The sequence below is a fragment of the Chiloscyllium plagiosum genome, unplaced genomic scaffold (genome assembly GCF_037043375.1).
Source record: "Chiloscyllium plagiosum isolate Xiang-an unplaced genomic scaffold, Cpla_swu_hap1 HiC_scaffold_5, whole genome shotgun sequence".
Classification (NCBI taxonomy): domain Eukaryota; kingdom Metazoa; phylum Chordata; class Chondrichthyes; order Orectolobiformes; family Hemiscylliidae; genus Chiloscyllium; species Chiloscyllium plagiosum.
The window spans coordinates 138,433,197-138,457,385 of NW_028270143.1; the positions used below are offsets into that span (position 1 = coordinate 138,433,197).

Genomic DNA, 24,189 nt, shown 5'->3' on the forward strand with positions numbered 1-24,189 from the left:
ACTGAGAGAATTATGGTGACAGTGTAGCTCAGACTCCCAGATGGTAATTCCCAATATCTCCAACAGGGGGCATGGCACAGCACAAACATGGGAACCGAGAGAATGATGGACGAAACAACTAACTCAAACACCGAGGCGGCAATTCCACATTTCTCCAATAGGGGGGACTGACATCACACCAACAGGAGTACAGGGAGGATTTAATACAGACACCCCAGAGAGAAAGGATTCAGACCCTCTGTTTGGTGCCTGTTTGACAAATTAGATTAGATTACATTACAGTGTGGAAACAGGCCTTTCGGCCCAACAAGTCCACACCGACCCGCCGAAGCGCAACCCACCCATATCCCTAACCTAACACTACGGGCAATTTAGCATGACCAATTCACCTGACCTGCACATCTTTGGACTGTGGGAGGAAACCGGAGCACCCGGAGGAAACCCACGCAGGCACGGGGAGAACGTGCAAACTCCACACAGTCAGTTGCCTGAGGCGCTGATTCAGTGATCCAAGTGATGAAACAGCTCCTGACAGCCAGACAAGACAAGGTGTAACTGTTTCTGATATAAGAAAATTCACATGCATCTTACACCTCTTCCAAATCTATTTCTGGATAGGATTTAACCAAGCTATTTTCTCCACAGTGGATATAGTCTCCAAATCAGATCCCTACCTCCCCTTTGCTTTCACCCTCATTTCTATTACCTACGTTTAAAGTGGTCTCTGTCTGACAGGTCAGCTCCATTTTCACTTTTATTTAAAATGATTGATCTCTTGCAGTCCTCTGCATAATCACTCGTCTCTGAAACACTGGTCTTCATGACCACTGTATCTCAGGTTCTTCTTCCTAACCACATCATGGTCAGGGCGTTTAAACACTCCTAACCCCTACCATGGGAAACAGAGGTTGGAGCATAACAGGCCTCTGAACCCAACCTCACTTGCCACCTGGGATTCATATAATCATGTTTCATTATTGTTTAAAAAAAGTGGGGGAGGGTTTAGGGTATATACATCTCATTGTGTCAAAACTGTCCAGTTATCAAACAAAGATAACAACAGAAACAACCTCAATCTCTCTCCAGGATAACCATGTCACTGCAGGTCTGCAGGAAAGAGATATTTCATCAGGATCATCATCATCAGGAACAACATCCACAAAACATCAAGCAAATCAGGATGCAAAGAACCAAGATCAAAGAAAATTACAGGAACAGGCCCTTCGGCCCTCCAAGCCTGTGCCGATCCAGATCCTCTATCTAAACCTGTCACCTATTTTCTAAGGATCTGTATCCTTCTGCTCCCTGCCCATTCATGTATCTGTCTAGATACATCTTAAATGACACTATTATTCCCACCCCTACCACCTCCACTGACAATGCATTCCAGGCCCCCACCATCCTCTGCATAAAGAACTTTCCACATATATCTCCCCTAAACTTTTCCCCTCTCACCTTGGACTCATGACACGTAGTAATTATGTCCCCTATTCTGGGAAAAAGCTTCTTGCTATCCACCCTGTCTGTACCTCTCATGATTTTGTAGGCCTCAATCAGGTCCCCCCTCAACCTCCGTCTTTCTAATGAAAATAATCCTAATCTACTCAACCTCTCCTCATAGCTGGTGCCCTCCATACCAGGCAACATCCTGGTGAACCTCCTCTGCACCCTCTCCAAAGCACCGACATCCTTTTATTAATGGGGCAACCAGAACTGTACGCAGTATTCCAAATGTGGCCAAACCAAAGTCTTATGCAATTGTAACATGACCTGCCAACTCTGGTACTCAATACCCCGTCTGATGAAGGAAAGCATGCCGTATGCCTTCTTGATCACTCTACTGACCTGCATTACCACCTTCAGGGAACAATGGACCCCAACACCCAGATCTCTCTGTACATCAATTTTCCTCAGGACATTTCCATTTACTGTATAGTTTGCTCTTGAATTGGATCTTCCAAAACAGATCACCTCGCATTTGCTGAGATTGAACTGGATTTGGTTCTGGGTAACGAACCAGGCCAGGTGTTAGAATTAGAGGTCGGTGAGCACTTTGGGGACAGTGACCACAATTCGGTGACTTTTACTCTAGTGATGGAGAGGGATAAGAGTGCACTACAGGGCAAGAGTTATAGCTGGGGGCAGGGAAATTATGATGCGGTGAGGCATGACTTAGGATGTGTGGCTTGGAAAAGTAAGCTTCAAGGCTTGGGTACAATTGATATGTGGAGCTTGTTCAAGGAGCAACTATTGAGTGTCCTTGATAAGTATGTACCCGTCAGGCAGGGAGGAAAGGTGTGAGGGAGCCGTGGTTTAATAAGGAATTGGAATCCCTTGTTAAATGGAAGAGGGCGGCCTATGTAAAGATGAGGCGTGAAGGTTCAATTGGGGCGATTGAGAGTTATAAGGTAGCCCGGAAGGACCTGAAGAGAGAGCTAAGAGCAGCAAGGAGGGGACATGAAAGGGCCTTAGTTGGTAGGATTAGGGAAAACCCTAAGGCTTTCTATAGGTATGTCAGGAATAAAAGAATGACTAGGGTAGGAACAGGTCCAGTCAAGGATAGTAGTGGGAAGTTGTGTGTGGAGGCTGAAGAGATTGGGGAGACACTGAATGAATACTTTTCGTCAGTATTCACTCAGGAACAGGACGTTGTTGTCGATGTGAGTACCGAGTCACAATTAAGTAGAATGGATGGCTTTGAGGTATGTAGAGAAGAGGTGTTGGAAATTCTGGAAAGGGTGAAAATAGATAAGTCCCCTGGGCCTGATGGCATTTATCCTAGGATTCTCCGGGAAGCAAGGGAGGAGATTGCAGAGCCATTGGCCTTAATTTTTATGTCCTCGTTGTCTACAGGAGTAGTGCCAGAAGATTGGAGGCTAGCAAATGTGGTTCCCTTGTTTAAGAAGGGGAGTAGGGATAACCCTAGTAACTATAGGCCGGTGAGTCTCACTTCTGTTGTGGGCAAAGTCTTAGAGAGAATTGTAAGGGATAGGATTTATGAACATCTGGATAGGAATAATGTGATCAAGGATAGTCAGCATGGTTTTGTGAAGGGCAGGTCGTGCCTCACAAACCTTATTGAATTATTTGAGAAGGTGACTAAGGAGGTGGACGAGGGTAAAGCAGTAGATGTGGTGTATATGGATTTTAGTAAGGCGTTTGATAAGGTTCCCCATGGTGGACTACTGCAAAAAATACAGAGGTATGGCATTGAGGGTGAGTTGGAGGTTTGGATTAGGAGTTGGCTGGCTGGAAGAAGACAGAGGGTAGTAGTTGATGGTAAAGGTTCATCTTGGAGTGCCGTCACTAGCGGTGTTCTGCAAGGATCTGTTTTGGGACCATTGCTGTTTGTCATTTTTATAAATGACCTGGAGGAGGGGTTAGAAGGTTGGGTGAGCAAGTTTGCGGATGATACGAAAGTCGGAGGAGTGGTAGACAGTGAGGAAGGATGTGGCAGGTTACAGCGGGATATTGATAAGCTGCAGAACTGGGCAGAAAGGTGGCAAATGGAGTTCAATGTAGCTAAGTGTGAGGTGATTCATTTTGGTAAGAGTAATAAAAAGATGGGGTACTGGGCTAATGGACGGATACTTGGTAGTGTGGATGAGCAGAAAGATCTTGGTGTCCATGTACACAAATCTTTGAAAGTTGCCACCCAGGTAAACAGTGCGGTGAAGAAGGCATATGGCGTACTGGCTTTTATTGGTAGAGGAATTGAGTTCCGGAGTACTGAGGTCATGTTGCAGTTGTATAAGACTCTGGTGCGGCCGCATCTGGAGTATTGTGTGCAGTTTTGGTCCCCATACTATAGGAAGGATGTGGAGGCACTGGAACGGGTGCAGAGGAGGTTTACCAGGATGTTGCCTGGTATGGTAGGAAGATCGTATGAGGAAAGGCTGAGGCACTTGGGGCTGTTTTCATTGGAGAAAAGAAGGTTTAGGGGTGACTTGATAGAGGTGTACAAGATGATTAGGGGTTTAGATAGGGTTGACCATGAGAACCTTTTTCCACGTATGGAGTCAGCTATTACAAGGGGGCATAGCTTTAAATTAAGGGGGGGTAGGTATAGGACAGATGTTAGGGGTAGATTCTTTACTCAGTGAGTCATGAGTTCATGGAATGCCCTGCCAGTAGCAGTGGTGGACTCTCCCTCATTATGGGCATTTAAACGTGCATTGGATAGGCATATGGAGGATAGTGGGCTAGTGTAGGTTAGGTGGGCTTGGATTGGCGCAACATCGAGGGCCAAAGGGCCTGTACTGCGTTGTATTCTTCTATGTTCTATGTTCTATATGAACCCCAGCTGCTATTTCTCTGTCCAACTCTGCAATCTATCTATATTCTGCTGTAGTCTCTGACAGTCCCCTTCACTATCTGCTACTCCACCAACCTTAGTGTCATTTGCAAACTTGCTAATCAGACCACTTATCGCCTCATCCAGATCATTTATGTAAATCACAAATAACAGTATTCCCAGCACGGATCCCTGTGGGACACCACTGGTCACAGGTCTCCATTTTGTGAAACTCCCTTCCACTCCTACTCTCTGTCTCCTGCTGTCCAGCCAGTTCTCTATCCATCTCGCTAGAACACCCTGGACACCACGTGACTTCACCTTCTACATCAACCTACCATGGGGAACCTTATTAAACACCTTACTGAAGTACATGTATATGACATCTATAGCCCTTTCCCCATCAATCAACTTTGTCACTTCCTTGAAGAATTCTATTAAGTTGGTAAGACATCACCTTCCCTGCACATAACCATGTTGTCTATCACTGAGAAGCCCATTTTCTCCCAAATGGGAATAGATTCTATCCCTCAGTATTTTCTCCAGCAGCTTCCCTACCACTGACTTCAGGCTCACCGGTCTGTAATTACCTGGATTATCCCTGCTACCCTGCTTAAACAAGGGACAACATTAGCAATTCTCCAGTCCCCTGGGACCTCCCCCATGTTCAAGGATGCTGCAAAGATTTCTGTTAAGGCCCCATGTATTTCCTGTCTCGCTTCCCTCAGTAACCTGGGATAGATCCCATCCGGAGCTGGGGACTTGTCCACCTTAATGCCTTTTAGAATACCCAACACTTCCTCCCCCCTTATGCCGATTTGCCCGAGAGTAATCAAACATCTATCTCTGACCTCAGCATCAGTCATGTCCCTCTCCTCAGTGAATACCGATACAAAGGACTCATTAAGAATCTCACCCATTTTCTCTGATTCCACATATAACTTTCTTCCTTTGTCCTTGAGTGGGCCAATCCTTTCCCTAGTTACTCTCTTGCTCCTTATATACAAACAAAAGGCTTTGGGATTCTCCTTAACCCTGCCAGACAATGACCATCACGAATCAGAGACATTCTAAACACCGCCCTTGACATTCAACGGTATTACCATCACTGTCAACATCCTGGGGGTTACCAGTGACCAGACACTCAGTTGGACTCACCACATAAACACAATTGCTACAAGAGCAGGTCAGAGGCTGGGAATACTGCAGTGAGTAACTCACCTCCTGACTCCCCAAAGCCTATCCACCATCTACAAGGGACAAGTCAGGAGTGTGATGGAATCCTCCCCACTTGCCTGGATGGGTGCAGCCCCAACAACACAAGAAGCTTGACACCATCCAGGACAAAGCAACCCACTTGACTGGCATCATATCGACAAACACCCACTCCCCCCACCACTGATGCTCAGTAGCAGCAGTGTGTACCATCTACAAGATGCACTGCAGAAAATCACTAAAGATCCTTAGACAACACCTTCCAAACCCACGACCAAATTTGGCTACAGTACATTCACTTCCTCCTCCAAGTCTTTAACATATACTGTAAACAGTTGCAGTCCCAACACTGATCCCATGGAACCGCACTGGTCACAGCTCACCAACCTGAAAAGGAACCCGACATCCCACTTGCTGTTTCCTGGCAATTTGCCAATTCCTTATCCATGCCACTATACTACCTCCACACCATGGGCTCTTATCATATGACTTATCCATGGTAACACATCTACTGGTTCACTCTATCCACTCTGGTTGAGACTTCCTCAAATATTCTAATAAATTAGTCAGATACAATTTCCCTTTCATGAGGCCCTGCTGACTCTGCATGATTAGATTATGATTTTCCGAATGTCCTGCTATTACTTATGTCATAATTAATTCCAATTCTTTTCCAACAATAAATATTTGGCCAGTTGGCCAATAGTTACCCGTATTAAATTACCCCATAGTGTTAGGGATGTGCAGGTTAGGGTGAGTTGGCTGTGTTAAATTATCCCATAGTGTTCAGGGATGGGCAGGTTAGGTTGGTTCACCATGGGTTTGCAGGGGTAGAGCTGGTGGGTCTGGATGGGATACTCTTTGGAGGGTCAGTGTGGACATGATGGGCTGAAAGGCCTGTTTTCAAACTGTAGGGATTCTATCTGTCCAGGTGCATCGTGAATGCTGCTATTGTGTGTCTGCTTCCACCACCTCCTCAGGCAGTAGGTTCCAGGCACTCACTGCCCTCTGTGTGTGAAAAACCTGCCTCACACATCTCTTTGAAATAGCATCCTTCCCCCCCCTTGAACCTGTGTCCCCTAGTAATTGAACCCTCCACCCTGGGGAAAACGCCTCATACTTTCCACTCTATCCATGCCTTTCACAATCTTATAAACTTCTGTCAGTTTGCCCCACAACCTCCTGCGTTCCAGTGAAAACAAACTCAGTGTATCCAACCTTTCTCCTGAGCTAAAATCCCCCAGACCAGGCAACATCCTGGTAAACCTTTTCTGTACCCTCACCAAAGTATCCACATCCTTCTGGTAGTGTGGTGACCAGAACTGTACACCGTATTCCAAGTGCGGCCTAACTGAAGCTGTGTAAAGCAACAGTGTAGCTTGTCTATCCTTTTACTCAGTGCCCCTTCCAATGAAGGCAAGCGTGCCATAGGCCTTTCTTACTCCCTTATCTACCTGTGCTACCACCTTCAGTGATCTGTGGGCCTGCACACCATGATCCCTCTGCATGTCAATACTCCTAAGAGTTCTGCCATTCACTGTATAATTTCTTCCAGTACTTGACTTACCAAAATATACCACTTCATCCTGCACCTATTTTCTATGTTTCTGTGTGTCTGTCCATTCGGCCTCTCTCTCTCTTTCGGTCTCCCACCTCTCTCTGTCCTGATGATGCCCTCCTGCAAATTGCTGAACTCAGACCCTTTTGCTCCTCTGGACTTTAGGTCCTATTGTGTTCTCTGTCCTTACCCTCTGTCATGTTTTCAGCCACTTCCCCTATGTTGTCCTCCTCAGACCCTCCTTCAGCACCCTATCCCCTTCCATCCTCGTCCTCCCTTTGCTCCTCAGTGACAGAGGGTTTGTGTTGTTAACTTGCCTCTGTTCCTGGCATCAGTTGATGGGCACTGGTTGTTTGCCAGCAGCTCCTTCCCCTGGGCAGTGACATTATCCAGAGCTCTCCGCAAACTGCCCAGCTTCTCAAAGATCAGTCGGTTTTCCTCGATCTGTTCTTGGATTCTCTCAGAGACACTGGGTATTCCTGGTGGATTCCACATTCGGTCCTGGATCTTCTGCAGCGAATCAGAAAGTACAGCCACCTGCTCCAAGAACTGGAAAAACAATCAATCAATCAATCAATCAGGGTTACTGTAGGCAACAGAGAAATGTCAGGAACAGAGAGTTCACAACTGATCCCTCCCAAGGGAAGATTCCTCAAGGAGGTCCATCCCTTATGAGGATTGATTCCTCAAAGAGGTTGATCCCTTGAGATTTTATTCTATCAAGGAAGTGGATCCCTTAGGAGGATTATCCTGAGGGAGGTGGATCCTTCCAGGAGGTAGATCCATTGAGGAGGTAGATTTCTCAGGAGGTGGATCCCTCAGGAGGATGCTCCCTCACTCTCCTCCCAGCCCCAGAACCAGCTCATCCCAGGCCCTGAGGATGGACCGAGGAGTCGCTCTTCTTATTGGGAGATGGTTTGATATAGGATTCTGGGTAATCCAAGATGGAGGACGGGAAAAATCTCTGGCTGTAAGAGCTGCTCCTTTTTTTGAGGTATTTTAGGTGATTTCCTTGAATCCCAGGAGCAGCAATTCCTATTTTATTTGCTGTTGCATTGTTTTGGAACTTTGGGAAAAAAAGTCAAAACAACAGCAGTTTAAAAGGGAGAAGAGCAGACAAAGGAAGCACATGGTGAGGACAGTGCAGGAGAGAGAGAGAGAACCTGCACAGTTACTGCCTTTGCTGTTTGAATTCGTGTATCGCTGGACATCGGAGTGCATCTGGGAAAATTAACAAACAGTGAATATCACAACTAATCTTGGAGGAACTGTTGGGCGAAGATCACAGCACAGAATCAGATAAGTTAATTGTTGTTTTAAGTCTGTCCAAGAGAAAGGCTGCAGTAGTGAGTATAGTGGATTCTTTCTTTATTATATGTTTTTGGAGATAAGTCTCTTGATTAAAATTAAAATATAAGCCATAGCTGGTAATTTAACCTGGGGCTGTGTTTGTAGAGGAATAAGATGGTGTTATTTTCTGGGTCTGTAGATTGTGAAGGAGCAAAAATGGCCTTTGCAGTGATATGCACTTCTTGCCAGATGTGGGAGTTTAAAGAGAGTTTAAGGGTTACTGCGGATTATATCTGTCATAAATGCTGTTGGTTGCGAATCTTATCAGATCGAGTGGATCGGTTGGAGAGACAGATAGAAGCGATGAGGAATTTGCAACAGCAACAGTATGTGATGGATGGCAGTTATAGGAAGGGGGGAAAGTCTCAGATACAGTCTCATAGATGGGTTAACTCCAGGAAGGGTAAGAGGGGTAGGCGATGGAAATGTGTTGCTGGAAAAGCGCAGCAGGTCAGGCAGCATCTAGGGAACAGGAGAATCGACGTTTCGGGCATTAGCCCTTCTTTTACGTCGATTCTCCTGTTCCCTAGATGCTGCCTGACCTGTTGCGCTTTTCCAGCAACACATTTCCATCTCTGATCTCCAGCATCTGCAGACCTCACTTTCTCCTAAGAGAGGTAGGCAGCTAGTGCAGGAGTCTTTTGTGGATATACCCATTTCAAACAGGTATGCTGTTTTGGAAAATGTAGGGGGTGATGGATTCTCAGGGGAACGTAGCACGAACAGCCAAGTTTCTGGTATTGAGACTGGCTCTAATGCAACGAGGGGTACGTCGGCTTCCAAGAGATCAATTGTGTTAGGGGATTCTGTAGTCAGAGGTACAGACAGACGTTTCTGTGGCCAGCAGAGAAAAAGCAGAATGGTGTGTTGTTTCCCTGGTGCCAGGATCAAGGATGTCTCAGAGAGGGTGCAGAATGTTCTCATGGGGGAGGGGGGCCAGCAGGAGGTCATTGTCCACATTGGAACCAACGATGTAGGAAGGGAAAAGGTTGAGACTTTGAAGGGAGATTACAGAGAGTTAGGCAGGAATTTAAAAAGGAGGTCCTCAAGGGTAGTAATATCTGGATTACTCCCAGTGCTATGAGCTAGTGAGGGCAGGAATAGGAGGATAGAGCAGATGAATGCATAGCTCAGGAGCTGGTGTATGGGAGAAGGATTCTCATTTTTGGATCATTGGAATCTCTTTTGGGGGAGAAGTGACCTGTACAAGAAGGACAGATTGCACCTAAATTGGAAGGGGACTAATATACTGGCAGGGAAATTTGCTAGAACTGCTTGGGAGGATTTAAACTAGTAAGGTGGGGGGTGGGACCCAGGGAGATAGTGAGGAAAGAGATCGATCTGAGACGGGTACAGCTGAGAACAGAAGTGAGTCAAACAGTCAGGGCAGGCAGGGACAAGGTAGGTCTAATAAATTAAACTGCATTTATTTCAATGGAAGGGGCCCAACAGGGAAGGCAGATGAACTCAGGGCATGGTTAGGAACATGGGACTGGGATATCATAGCAATTATAGAAACATGGCTGAGGGATGGGCAGGACTGGCAGCTTAATGTTCCAGGATACAAATACTACAGGAAGGATAGAAAGGGAGGCAAGAGAGGAGGGGGAGTGGCATTTTTGATAAGGGATAGCATTACAGCTGTGCTGAGGGAGGATATTCCCAGAAATACATCCAGGGAAGTTACTTGGGTGGAGCTAAGAAATAAGAAAGGGATGATCACCTTATTGGGATTGTGTTATAGACCCCCCCCCAATAGTTAGAGGGAAATTGAGAAATAAGCTTGTAAGGAGATCTCAGCTATCTGTAAGAATAATAGGGTAGTTATGGTTGGGGATTTTAACTTTCCAAACATCGACTGGGACTGCCATAGTGTTAAAGATTTAGATGGAGAGGAATTTCTTAAGTGCATACAAGACAATTTTCTGATTCAGTATGTGGATGTACCTACTAGAGAAGGTGCAAAACTTGACCTACGTTTGGGAAATAAGGCAGGGCAGGTGACTGAGGTGTCAGTGGGGGAGCACTTTGGGGCCAGCGACCATAATTCTATTAGTTTTAAATTAGTGATGGAAAAGGATAGACCAGATCTAAAAGTTGAAGTTCTAAATTGGAGAAAGGCCAATTTCGATGGTATTAGGCAAGAACTTTCGAAAGCTGATTGGGGGGCAGATGTTCGCAGGTAAACGGACGGCTGGAAAATGGGAAGACTTCAGAAAAGAGATAACAAGAATCCAGAGAAAGTATATTCCTGTCAGGGTGAAAAGGAAGGCTGGTAGGTACAGGGAATGCTGGATGACTAAAGAAATTGAGGGTTTGGTTAAGAAAAAGAAGGAAGCATATGTCAGGATAGGTCGAGTGAATCCTTAAAAGAGTATAAAGGAAGTAGGAGTATACTTAAGAGGGAAATCAGGAGGGCAAAAAGGGGACATGAGATAGCTTTGGCAAATACAGTTAAGGAGAATCCAAAGAATTTTTAACAAATATATTAAGGAGAAAAGCGTAACGAGGGAGAGAATAGGGCCCCTCAAAGATCAGCAAGGCAGCCTTTGTGTGGAGCCACAGAAAATGGGGGAGGTACTAAATGAATATTTTGCATCAGTATTTACTGTGGAAAAGGATATGGAAGATATACATTGTAGGGAAATAGATGGTGACAGCTTGCAAAATGTCCAGATTACAGAGGAGGAAGTGCTGGATGTCTTGAAATGCATAAAAGTGGATAAATCCCCAGGACCTGATCAGGTGTACCCGAGAACTCTGTGGGAAGCTAGAGAAGTGATTGCTGGGCATCTTGCTGAGATATTTGTATCATCGATAGTCACAGGTGAGGTGCCGGAAGACTGGAGGTTGGCAAACGTGGTGCCACTGTTTAAGAAGGGTAAGGACAAGCCAGGGAACTATAGACCGGTGAGTCTGACCTCGGTGGTGGGCAGGTTGTTGGAAGTAATCCTGAGGGACAGGATGTACATGTATTTGGAAAGGGAAGGACTGATTCGGGATAGTCAACATGGCTTTGTGCGTGGAAAATCATGTCTCACAAACTTGATTGAGTTTTTTGAAGAAGTAACAAAGAGGATTGATGAGGGCAGAGCAGTAGATGTGATCTATATGGGCTTCAGTAAGGCGTTCGACCAGGTTCCCCATGGGAGACTGATTAGCAAGGTTAGATCTCATGGAATACAGGGAGAACTAGCCATTTGGATACAGAACTGGCTCAAAGATAGAAGACAGAGGGTGGTGGTGGAGGGTTGTTTTTCAGACTGGAGGCCTGTGACCAGTGGAGTGCCAAAAGGATCGGTGCTGGGCCCTCTACTTTTTGTCATTTACATAAATGATTTGGATGTGAGCATAAGAGGTACAGTTATTAAGTTTGCAGATGAGACCAAAATTGGAGGTGTAGTGGACAGTGAAGAAGGTTACCTCAGATTACAACAGGATCTGGACCAGATGGGCCAATGGGCTGAGAAGTGACAGATGGAGTTTAATTCAGATAAATGCGAGGTGCTGCATTTTGGGAAAGCAAATCTTAGCAGGACTTATACACTTAATGGTAAGATCCTAGGGAGTGTTGCTGAACAACGAGACCTTGGAGTGCAGGTTCATAGCTCCTTGAAAGTGGAGTCGCAGGTAGATAAGATAGTGAAGAAGGCGTTTGGTATGCTTTCCTTTATTGGTCAGAGTATTGAGTACAGGAGTTGGGAGGTCATGTTGCGGCTGTACAGGACATTGGTTAGGCCACTGTTGGAATATTGCGTACAATTCTGGTTTCCTTCCTATCGGAAAGATGTTGTGAAACTTGAAAGGGTTCAGAAAAGATTTACAAGGATGTTGCCAGGGTTGGAGGATCTGAGCTACAGGGAGAGGCTGAACAGGATGGGGCTGTTTTCCCTGGAGCATCAGAGGCTGAGAGGTGACCTTATAGAGGTTTACAAAATTATGAGGGGCACGGATAGGATAAATAAACAAAGTCTTTTCCCAGGGGTCAGGGAGTCCAGACCTAGAGGGCATAGGTTTAGGGTGAGAGGGAAAGATATAAAAGAGACCTAAGGGGCAACTTTTTCACATAGAGGATGGTACGTGTATGGAATGAGCTGCCAGAGGAAGTGGTGGAGGCTGGTACAATTGCAACATTTAAGAGGCATTTGGATGGGTATATGAATAGGAAGGGTTTGGAGGGATATGGGCCGTGTGCTGGCGGGTGGGACTAGATTGGGTTGGGATATCTGGTCAGCATGGACAAGTTGGACCGAAGGATCTGTTTGCATGCTGTACATCTCTATGACTCTACGACTCTATACGGAGATACCTGCAGATACTGGCGGAAGGTCTTCTCCAGTGAGATCACTGCCTCTTGCAGTTGGTGCTGTAGAAGGTGATAATCCTCCTGGAGCCTGATTGCTGTCTTACTGAAATACAGGCCATCAGCAGCATTGAGTAGGACCAACTGGGAACTGACAGAGATCAGCTCAGCGCACACGGGCTCCAGTTCCTCCAGAGACCCTTGGAGTTGCTGCATAAAGGGGCAGAACCATCAGAGACTGTGATGTGGAGGAGCTAGTGTTGGACTGGGGTGGACAAAGTTACAAATCACACAACGTCAGGTTAGAGTCCAACAGGTTTATTTGGAAGCACTAGCTTTCAGAGCGCTGCTCCTTCATCAGATAACGAGTGGGGCAGGGTCATAAGACACAGAATTTATAGCAAAAGATCACAGTGTCACGCCATTAAAATGATATATTGAACAAACCTAGCTTGCTATTAAGTCTTTCATCTTTTAAAATGTGTTGCAGGTTTCAGTTCATTACTATGTAGATTAGATTCCCTATAGTGTAGAAACAGGCCCTTCGGCCCAACCAGTCCACACCGATCCTCTGAAGAGTAATCCACCCAGACCCATTGCCCTCTGACTAATGTACCTAACACTATGGGCAATTTAGCATGGCCAATTCACCTGACCTGCACATCTTTGGACTGTGGGAGGAAACTGGAGCATCCAGAGGAAACCCACGCAGAAACAGGGAGAATGTGCAAACTCCACACAGTTGCCCGAAGCTGGAATTGAACCTGGGACCCTGGTGCTGTGACACAGCAGTGCTAACCACTGAGGCACCGTGCCACCACTTTTAAGTCTTATTCCCGAGATAACAAAGTTTTATTTAAAAAAGTGACATCTTAGCTCAGAAAATGTATTAAAGGTGTGAGGTTAGAGTCTGTCTGTATCCCAATCTTGAGTCAGACTGGTTCCATTTCCAAAGTAGGAATTTATAAAATGTTATATAGATTGACTGCCTGCAGACTGTGTGCTTTTTGAGCAAAAATACAATATGTCTGCAAATGCAAATTCATCCCACACTCACTGCTGTACACACCCACTGCTGTACACACTCACTGCTGTACACACCCACTGCTGTACACACTCTCACTCACTCATTGCTGTACACACCCACTGCTATACACACTCGCACTCACTCATTGCCATACACACCCACTGCGAGACACACTCACTCACTGCTGTACACACTCACTGTTGTACACACCCACTGCTATACACACTCTCACTCACTCATTGCTATACACACCCACTGCAATAAACACTCTCACTCACTCATTGCTGTACACACTCACTGCTATACATAGAACATAGAACAATACAGCACAGAACAGGCCCTTCGGCCCACGATGTTGTGCCGAACATTTGTCCTAGCTTAAGCACCCATCCATGTACCTATCCAATTGCCGCTTAAAGGTCACCAATGATTCTGACTCTGCCACTCCCACAGGCAGTGCATTCCATGCCCCCACCACTCTCTGGGTAAAGAACCCACCCCTGACATCTCCCCTATACCTTCCACCCTTCACCTTAAATTTATGTCCCCTTGTAACACTCTGTTGTACCCGAGAAAAAGTTTCTGACTGTCTACTCTATCTATTCCTCTGATCATCTTATAAACCTCTATCAAGTCACCCCTCATCCTTCGCCGTTCCAACGAGAAAAGGCCTAGCACTCTCAACCTATCCTCGTACGACCTATTCTCCATTCCAGGCAACATCCTGGTAAATCTTCTCTGCACCCTCTCCAAAGCTTCCACATCTTTCCTAAAGTGAGGCGACCAGAACTGCACGCAGTACTCCAAATGTGGCCTAACCAAAGTCCTATACAGTTGCAACATCACTTCACGACTCTTGAATTCAATCCCTCTGCTAATGAACACTAATACACCATAGGCCTTCTTACAAGCTTTATCCACCTGCGTGGCAACTTTCAAAGATCTATGAACATAGACCCCAAGATCCCTCTGTTCCTCCACCTGACTAAGAACCCTACCGTTAACCCTGTATTCCGCATTCTTATTTGTCCTTCCAAAATGGACAACCTCACACTTGACAGGGTTGAACTCCATCTGCCACTCCTCAGCCCAGCTCTGCATCATATCCAAGTCTCTTTGCAGCCGACAACAGCCCTCCTCACTATCCACAACTCCACCAATCTTCGTATCATCTGCAAATTTACTGACCCACCCTTCGACTCCCTCATCCAAGTCATTAATAAAAATTACGAACAGCAGAGGACCCAGAACTGATCCCTGCGGAACTCCACTTGTAACTGGGCTCCAGGCTGAATATTTACCATCTACCACCACTCTCTGACTTCGACCGGTTGGTCAGTTTTCTATCCAATTGGCCAAATTTCCCTCTATCCCATGCCTCCTGACTTTCCGCATAAGTCTACCATGGGGAACCTTATCAAATGCCTTACTAAAATCTATGTATACTACATCCACTGCTCTACCCTCATCCACATGCTTGGTCACCTACTCAAAGAATTCAATCAGACTTGTAAGGCAAGACCTACCCTTCACAAATCCGTGCTGGCTGTCCCTAATCAAGCAGTGTCTTTCCAGATACTCATAAATCCTATCCCTCAGTACCTTTTCCATTACTTTACCTACCACCGAAGTAAGACTAACTGGCCTGTAATTCCCGGGGTTATCCCTAGTCCCTTTTTTGAACAGGGGCACAACATTCGCCACTCTCCAGTCCCCTGGTACCACCCCCGTTGACAGTGAAGACGAAAAGATCATTGCCAATGGTACTGCAATTTCCTCTCTTGCTTCCCACATAATCCTAGGATATATCCCGTCAGGCCCAGGGGACTTGTCTATCCTCAAGTTGTTCAAAATATCCAACACATCTTCCTTCCTAACAAGTATCTCCTCTAGCTTACCAGTCCGTTTCACACTCTCCTCTTCAACAATACGGTCCCTCTCGTTCGTAAATACTGAAGAAAAGTACTCATTCAAGACCTCTTCTATCTCTTCCGACTCAATACACAGTCTCCCACTACTGTCCTTGATCGGACCTACCCTCGTTCTCGTCATTCTCATGTTTCTCACATACGCATAAAATGCCTTTGGGTTATCCTTGATCCTATCCGCCAACGATTTTTCATGCCCTCTCTTAGCTCTCCTAATCCCTTTCTTCAGGTCCCTTCTGGCTATCCTGTATCCCTCCACTGCTCTGTCTGAACCCTGTTTCCTCAACCTTATGTAAGCCTCCTTCTTCCTCTTTACAAGACATTCAACCTCCCTTGTCAACCAAGGTTCCCTCACACGACCATTTCTTTCCTGCCTGACAGGTACATACATATCAAGGACACGTCGTATCTGTTCCTTGAAAAAGTTCCACATTTCCACGACATCCTTCCCCGACAGCCTATGCTCACAACTTTTGCTCCTCAGATCCTGTCTTACAGCATCGTAATTACCCTTCCCCCAATTGTAAAACCTACCCTGTTGCACGCACCTATCTCTCCATAACCAAGGTGAAAGTCACAGAATTGTGGTCACCATCACCAAAATGTTCACCCACTAACAAGCCCACCACTTGTCCCGGTTCATTACCGAGTACCAAATCCAATATGGCCTCCCCTCTGGTCGGACAATCTACATTCTGAGTTAGAAAAGCTTCCTGGACACGCTGCGCAAACACCGCCCCATCCAATCTACTTGATCTAAAGAGCTTCCAATCAATATTTGGGAAGTTGAAATCGCCCATGACTACTACCCTGTGCCTTCTGCACCTTTCCAAAATCTGTTTCCCAATCTATTTCTCCACATCTCTGCTGCTATTGGGGGGCCTATAGTAAACACCTAACAAGGTGACTGCTCCTTTCCTATTTCTGACTTCAGCCCATACTGCCTCCAAAGGCAGATCCCCCTCGAACTGCCTTTCTGCAGCCATTATACCATTTCTAATTAGCAATGCCACCCCCCTCCTTTTTTACCACCCTCCCTAATCTTACTGAAACATCTGTAACCAGGAACCTCCAACAACCATTCCTGTCTATCCACGTTTCCGTGATGGCCACAACATCGTAGTCCCAGGTACCGATCCACGCCTTAAGTTCACCCACCTTATTTCTGATACTCCTTGCGTTGAAGTATACGCACTTGAACCCATCTCTGTGTCCGCAAGTAGTCCCTGTCAGTGCTACCTTCTCCACAGTCTCCCTACATTCTTGGACATCCTGACAAACAGCTAACCTACTTGCTGGACTACAAGTCCGGATCCAATCCCCCTGCCATATACACACCCACTACTATTGACACTGTCACCCACTCATTGCTGCACACACTCACTGCTGTACATACTCACTGATGTACACACTCACTGCTATACACACTCTCACTCACTCATTCCTGTATAAACTCGCTGCTGTACACACGCACTGCTATACACACTCACACTCACTCATTCCTGTATAAACTCGCTGCTGTACACACGCACTGCTATACACACGCACTCACTGTTATACTCACTCACTGCTATACACACGCACTCATTGCAATACACACTCACTGCTAGACACACTCACTGCTATATACACCCAGACTCACTCATTGCTGTACACACTTACTGAGATACACACTCACTGCGATACACACTCACACATTGCTGTACACACTCATTCATTGCTGTACACACCCACTGCTATACACACTTACACTCACTCATTGCTGTACACACCCACTGCTATACACACTCACTGCTGTACACACCCACTACTATACACACTTACACTGACTCATTGCTGTACACACTCACTGCTGTACACACTCACACACACTCATTGCTGTACAAATTCACTGCTATACACACTCACACTCATTCATTGCTGTACACACCCACTGCTATACACACTCACTGCTATACACACACTTACTCATTGATGCACACACTCACTGCTGTACATACACTTACTCATTGCCGTACACACTCACTGCTATACACACTCACACTCACTCATTGCTGTATAAACTGTGTACACACAGTCACTACTATACATACACTCACTCATTGCCGTACACACTCACTGCTATACACACTCATACTCACTCATTGCTGTTCACACCCACTGCTATACACACTCACTGCAATACACACCCACACTCACTCATTGCTGCACACACCCACTGCTATACAGAGTCACTGCTATACACACTCACTGTCATACACACTCATACTCACTCATTGCTGAACGTGCCTACAGCTATACACACCGACACTCACACATAACTACACACACCCATTGCTATACACACTTACACTCACTCATTGTTGTACACACTCACTGCTATACACACGCTCACTCACTCATTCCTGTACATACTCACTGCTATACACACGCACTCACTGCTATATACACACTGCTATACACACACACTCATTGCTGTACAAACTCACTGCTGTACACACTCACTCACTGCTGTACACATCCACTCCTGTACATACTCACTCATTACTGTACACACCCACTGATGAACACGCTCACTGCTATACACAATCACACTCACTCATTGCTGTACACACCCACTGCTATTCACACTGTGACTCACTCATGCCTGTACCCACCCAATGCTGTACACACTCACTGCTATACACACCCACAGTCAGTGCTGTACACACTCACTGCTATACACACTCATTGCTATACACATTCACACTCACCCATAGCTGTACACACCCAGTGCTATACACGCCCACTGCTATACACACCCACACTCACTCATTGCTGTACACACACACTGCTATACACACCCACACTCACTCATTGCTGTACACACACACTGCTATACACACCCACACTCACTCATTGCTGTACACAATCACTGCGATACACCCTCACTCATAGCCATATACACTCACTGCTATACACACCCACTGTTATACACACACATTGCTATACACACTCACACTCACTGCAATTCACACTGTCACTCACTCTTGGCTGTACCCACCCACTGCTTTACACACTCACTGCTGTACACACTCACTCATTGCTGTTCACACACCAACTGCTGTACACATTCTCACTCACTCATTGCTTTAGACACCCACTGCTATACACACACTGCTATACACACTCACAGCTCTACACACCCACTGCTATACACACCCACACTCACTCATTGCTACACATACTCACTCATGGCCGTACACACCCACTGCTATACACACCCACTGCTATACACACCCACTGCTGTACACACACATTGCTGTACACACTACCTGCTGCACACACTCACACTCACTCACTGCTTTACACACTCACTGCTATACACACTCACACTCCCTCATTGCTGTACACACACTACTGTACACACACACTGCTGTATACACTCTCACTCACTCATTGCTATACACACCCACTGCCATACAAAACCACACTCACTCATTGCTGTACACACCCACTGCTATACACACCCACACTCACTCACTGCTTTACAAATTCACTGCTATACACACACTCACTCATTAGTGTACACACACCCCCACTGCTATACACACTCACACTCACTCATTGCTGTACATACTCACTGCTATACACACTCACTGCTATACACACCCATATTCACTCACGGTTATACACACCCACTGCTATACACACCCACTGCTTTACACAATCCACATTCACTGCTATACACACCACACTCACTCAGTGCGAAACACACCCACTGCTATACACACTCTCACTCACTCACTGCTGTACACACCCACTGTTATACACACCCACTGCTGTACACACTCACACTCATTCATTGCTATACACACCCACTGCTGTACACACTCTCACTCACTCATTGCTGTACATACTCACTGCTGTACACACCCACTGCTGTACACACTCACTCATTGCTGTACACACCCACACTCACTCATTGCGGTACACACCCACTGCTGTACACACTCACTGCTATACACACTCACTGCTGTACACACTCACTGCTATACACACTCACACTCACTCATTGCTGTACACACCCACTGCTGTGCACACGCACTGCTATACACACCCACACTCACTCATTGCTATACACACTCACTGCTATACACACTCACACTCACTCATTGCTGTACACACCCACTGCTGTGCACACCCACTGCTATACACACTCACACTCACTCATTGCTGTACACACCCACTGCTGTGCACACCCACTGCTATACACACCCACACTCACTCATTGCTATACACACTCATTGCTGTACACATTCACACTCACTCATTGCTGTACACACCCACACTCACTCATTGCGGTACACACCCACTGCTGTACACACTCACTGCTATACACACTCACTGCTGTACACACTCACTGCTATACACACTCACACTCACTCATTGCTGTACACACCCACTGCTGTGCACACCCACTGCTATACACACTCACACTCACTCATTGCTGTACACACCCACTGCTGTGCACACCCACTGCTATACACACCCACACTCACTCATTGCTATACACACTCATTGCTGTACACATTCACACTCACTCATTGCTGTACACACCCACTGCTATACACACCCACACTCACTCACTGCTTTACACACTCACTGCTACACACACTCACACTCCTTCATTGCTGTACACACACTGCTGTACACACACACTGCCATACACACTCTCACTCATTGCTATACACGCCCACAGCTGTACACACCCACACTCACTCACTGATTTACACACTCACTGCTATACACACTCTCACTCCCTCATTGCTGTACATACTCACTGCTGTACACACTCATTGCTATACACACCCAGATTCACTCGCGGTTATACACATCCACTGCTATACACACCCACTGCTTTACACACCCACATCCACTGCTATACACACCACACTCACTCACTCCGAAACACACCCACTGCTATACACACTCTCACTCACTCACTGCTATACACACCCACTGCTATACACATCCACTGGATACACACCACACTCATTCATTGCTATACACACCCACTGCTGTACACACTCTCTCTCACACATTGCTGTACAAACCCACTGCTGTACACACTGACTCACTGCTGTACACACCCACTGTAGTACACACTCACTCATTGCTGTACACACCCACACTCACTCATTGCTGTACACACCCACTGCTATTCACACTGTGACTCACTCATGCCTGTACCCACCCAATGCTGTACACACCTACTGCTATACACACCCACACTCACTCAGTGCTGTACACACTCACTGCTATACACACTCACACTCACTCATTACTGTTCACACCCACTGCTGCACACACCGACACTCATTCACTATTGTACACACCCACTGCTGTACACACTCACTCATTGCTGTACACACACACTGCTATACACACCCACACTCACTCATTGCTGTACACACACACTGCTATACACACCCACACTCACTCATTGCTGTACACAATCACTGCGATACACCCTCACTCATAGCCATATACACTCACTGCTATACACACCCACTGTTATACACACACATTGCTATACACACTCACACTCACTGCAATTCACACTGTCACTCACTCTTGGCTGTACCCACCCACTGCTTTACACACTCACTGCTGTACACACTCACTCATTGCTGTTCACACACCAACTGCTGTACACATTCTCACTCACTCATTGCTTTAGACACCCACTGCTATGCACACACTGCTATACACACTCACAGCTCTACACACCCACTGCTATACACACCCACACTCACTCATTGCTACACATACTCACTCATGGCCGTACACACCCACTGCTATACACACCCACTGCTATACACACCCACTGCTGTACACACACATTGCTGTACACACTACCTGCTGCACACACTCACACTCACTCACTGCTTTACACACTCACTGCTATACACACTCACACTCCCTCATTGCTGTACACACACTACTGTACACACACACTGCTGTATACACTCTCACTCACTCATTGCTATACACACCCACTGCCATACAAAACCACACTCACTCATTGCTGTACACACCCACTGCTATACACACCCACACTCACTCACTGCTTTACAAATTCACTGCTATACACACACTCACTCATTAGTGTACACACACCCCCACTGCTATACACACTCACACTCACTCATTGCTGTACATACTCACTGCTATACACACTCACTGCTATACACACCCATATTCACTCACGGTTATACACACCCACTGCTATACACACCCACTGCTTTACACAACCCACATTCACTGCTATACACACCACACTCACTCAGTGCGAAACACACCCACTGCTATACACACTCTCACTCACTCACTGCTGTACACACCCACTGTTATACACACCCACTGCTGTACACACTCACACTCATTCATTGCTATACACACCCACTGCTGTACACACTCTCACTCACTCATTGCTGTACATACTCACTGCTGTACACACCCACTGCTGTACACACTCACTCATTGCTGTACACACCCACACTCACTCATTGCGGTACACACCCACTGCTGTACACACTCACTGCTATACACACTCACTGCTGTACACACTCACTGCTATACACACTCACACTCACTCATTGCTGTACACACCCACTGCTGTGCACACGCACTGCTATACACACCCACACTCACTCATTGCTATACACACTCACTGCTATACACACTCACACTCACTCATTGCTGTACATACCCACTGCTGTGCACACCCACTGCTATACACACTCACACTCACTCATTGCTGTACACACCCACTGCTGTGCACACCCACTGCTATACACACCCACACTCACTCATTGCTATACACACTCATTGCTGTACACATTCACACTCACTCATTGCTGTACACACCCACACTCACTCATTGCGGTACACACCCACTGCTGTACACACTCACTGCTATACACACTCACTGCTGTACACACTCACTGCTATACACACTCACACTCACTCATTGCTGTACACACCCACTGCTGTGCACACCCACTGCTATACACACTCACACTCACTCATTGCTGTACACACCCACTGCTGTGCACACCCACTGCTATACACACCCACACTCACTCATTGCTATACACACTCATTGCTGTACACATTCACACTCACTCATTGCTGTACACACCCACTGCTATACACACCCACACTCACTCACTGCTTTACACACTCACTGCTACACACACTCACACTCCTTCATTGCTGTACACACACTGCTGTACACACACACTGCCATACACACTCTCACTCATTGCTATACACGCCCACAGCTGTACACACCCACACTCACTCACTGATTTACACACTCACTGCTATACACACTCTCACTCCCTCATTGCTGTACATACTCACTGCTGTACACACTCATTGCTATACACACCCAGATTCACTCGCGGTTATACACATCCACTGCTATACACACCCACTGCTTTACACACCCACATCCACTGCTATACACACCACACTCACTCACTCCGAAACACACCCACTGCTATACACACTCTCACTCACTCACTGCTATACACACCCACTGCTATACACATCCACTGGATACACACCACACTCATTCATTGCTATACACACCCACTGCTGTACACACTCTCTCTCACACATTGCTGTACAAACCCACTGCTGTACACACTGACTCACTGCTGTACACACCCACTGTAGTACACACTCACTCATTGCTGTACACACCCACACTCACTCATTGCTGTACACACCCACTGCTATTCACACTGTGACTCACTCATGCCTGTACCCACCCAATGCTGTACACACCTACTGCTATACACACCCACACTCACTCAGTGCTGTACACACTCACTGCTATACACACTCACACTCACTCATTACTGTTCACACCCACTGCTGCACACACCGACACTCATTCACTATTGTACACACCCACTGCTGTACACACTCACTCATTGCTGTACATGCCCACACTCACTCAGTGCTGTACACACTCACTGCTATACACACTCATTGCTATACACATTCACACTCACTCATTGCTGTACACACCCAGTGCTATATACGCTCACTGCTATACACACCCACACTCACTCATTGCTGTACACACGCACTGCTATACACACCCACTGTTATACACACCCACTGCTATACACACCCACACTCACACATTGCTATACACACCCACACTCACTCATTGCAGTATACATCCACTGCTATACACACTCACTGGATACACACCACACTCATTCATTGCTATACACGCCCACTGCTGTACACACTCTCACTCACTCATTGCTGCACCTACACACTGCTGTATACACTCACTGCTATACACACTCACTGCTATACACACTCTGACGCACTCATTGCTGTACACGCTCACTCACTGCTGTACAAACCCACTGCTGTACACACCCACACTCACTCATTGCTATACACACCCACTGCTATTCACACTGTGACTCACTCATGCATGTA

The 24,189-nt window shown here is 46.4% G+C and overlaps 1 protein-coding gene across 1 annotated transcript in view; it reads right to left on the minus strand.

Moving 5' to 3' along the window:
- Positions 1-24,189, minus strand: part of LOC148150048 (microtubule-actin cross-linking factor 1, isoforms 6/7-like) — a 374,112-nt gene that overhangs the window by 161,372 nt on the left and 188,551 nt on the right. The window contains exons 5-6 of the mRNA XM_087987781.1: positions 12,727-12,930; positions 7,385-7,616 (exon numbers count right to left, since the gene is read on the minus strand). Coding sequence (XP_087843907.1) covers positions 7,385-7,616; positions 12,727-12,930 — 436 coding nt within the window. The remainder of the gene's footprint in view (positions 1-7,384; positions 7,617-12,726; positions 12,931-24,189) is intronic.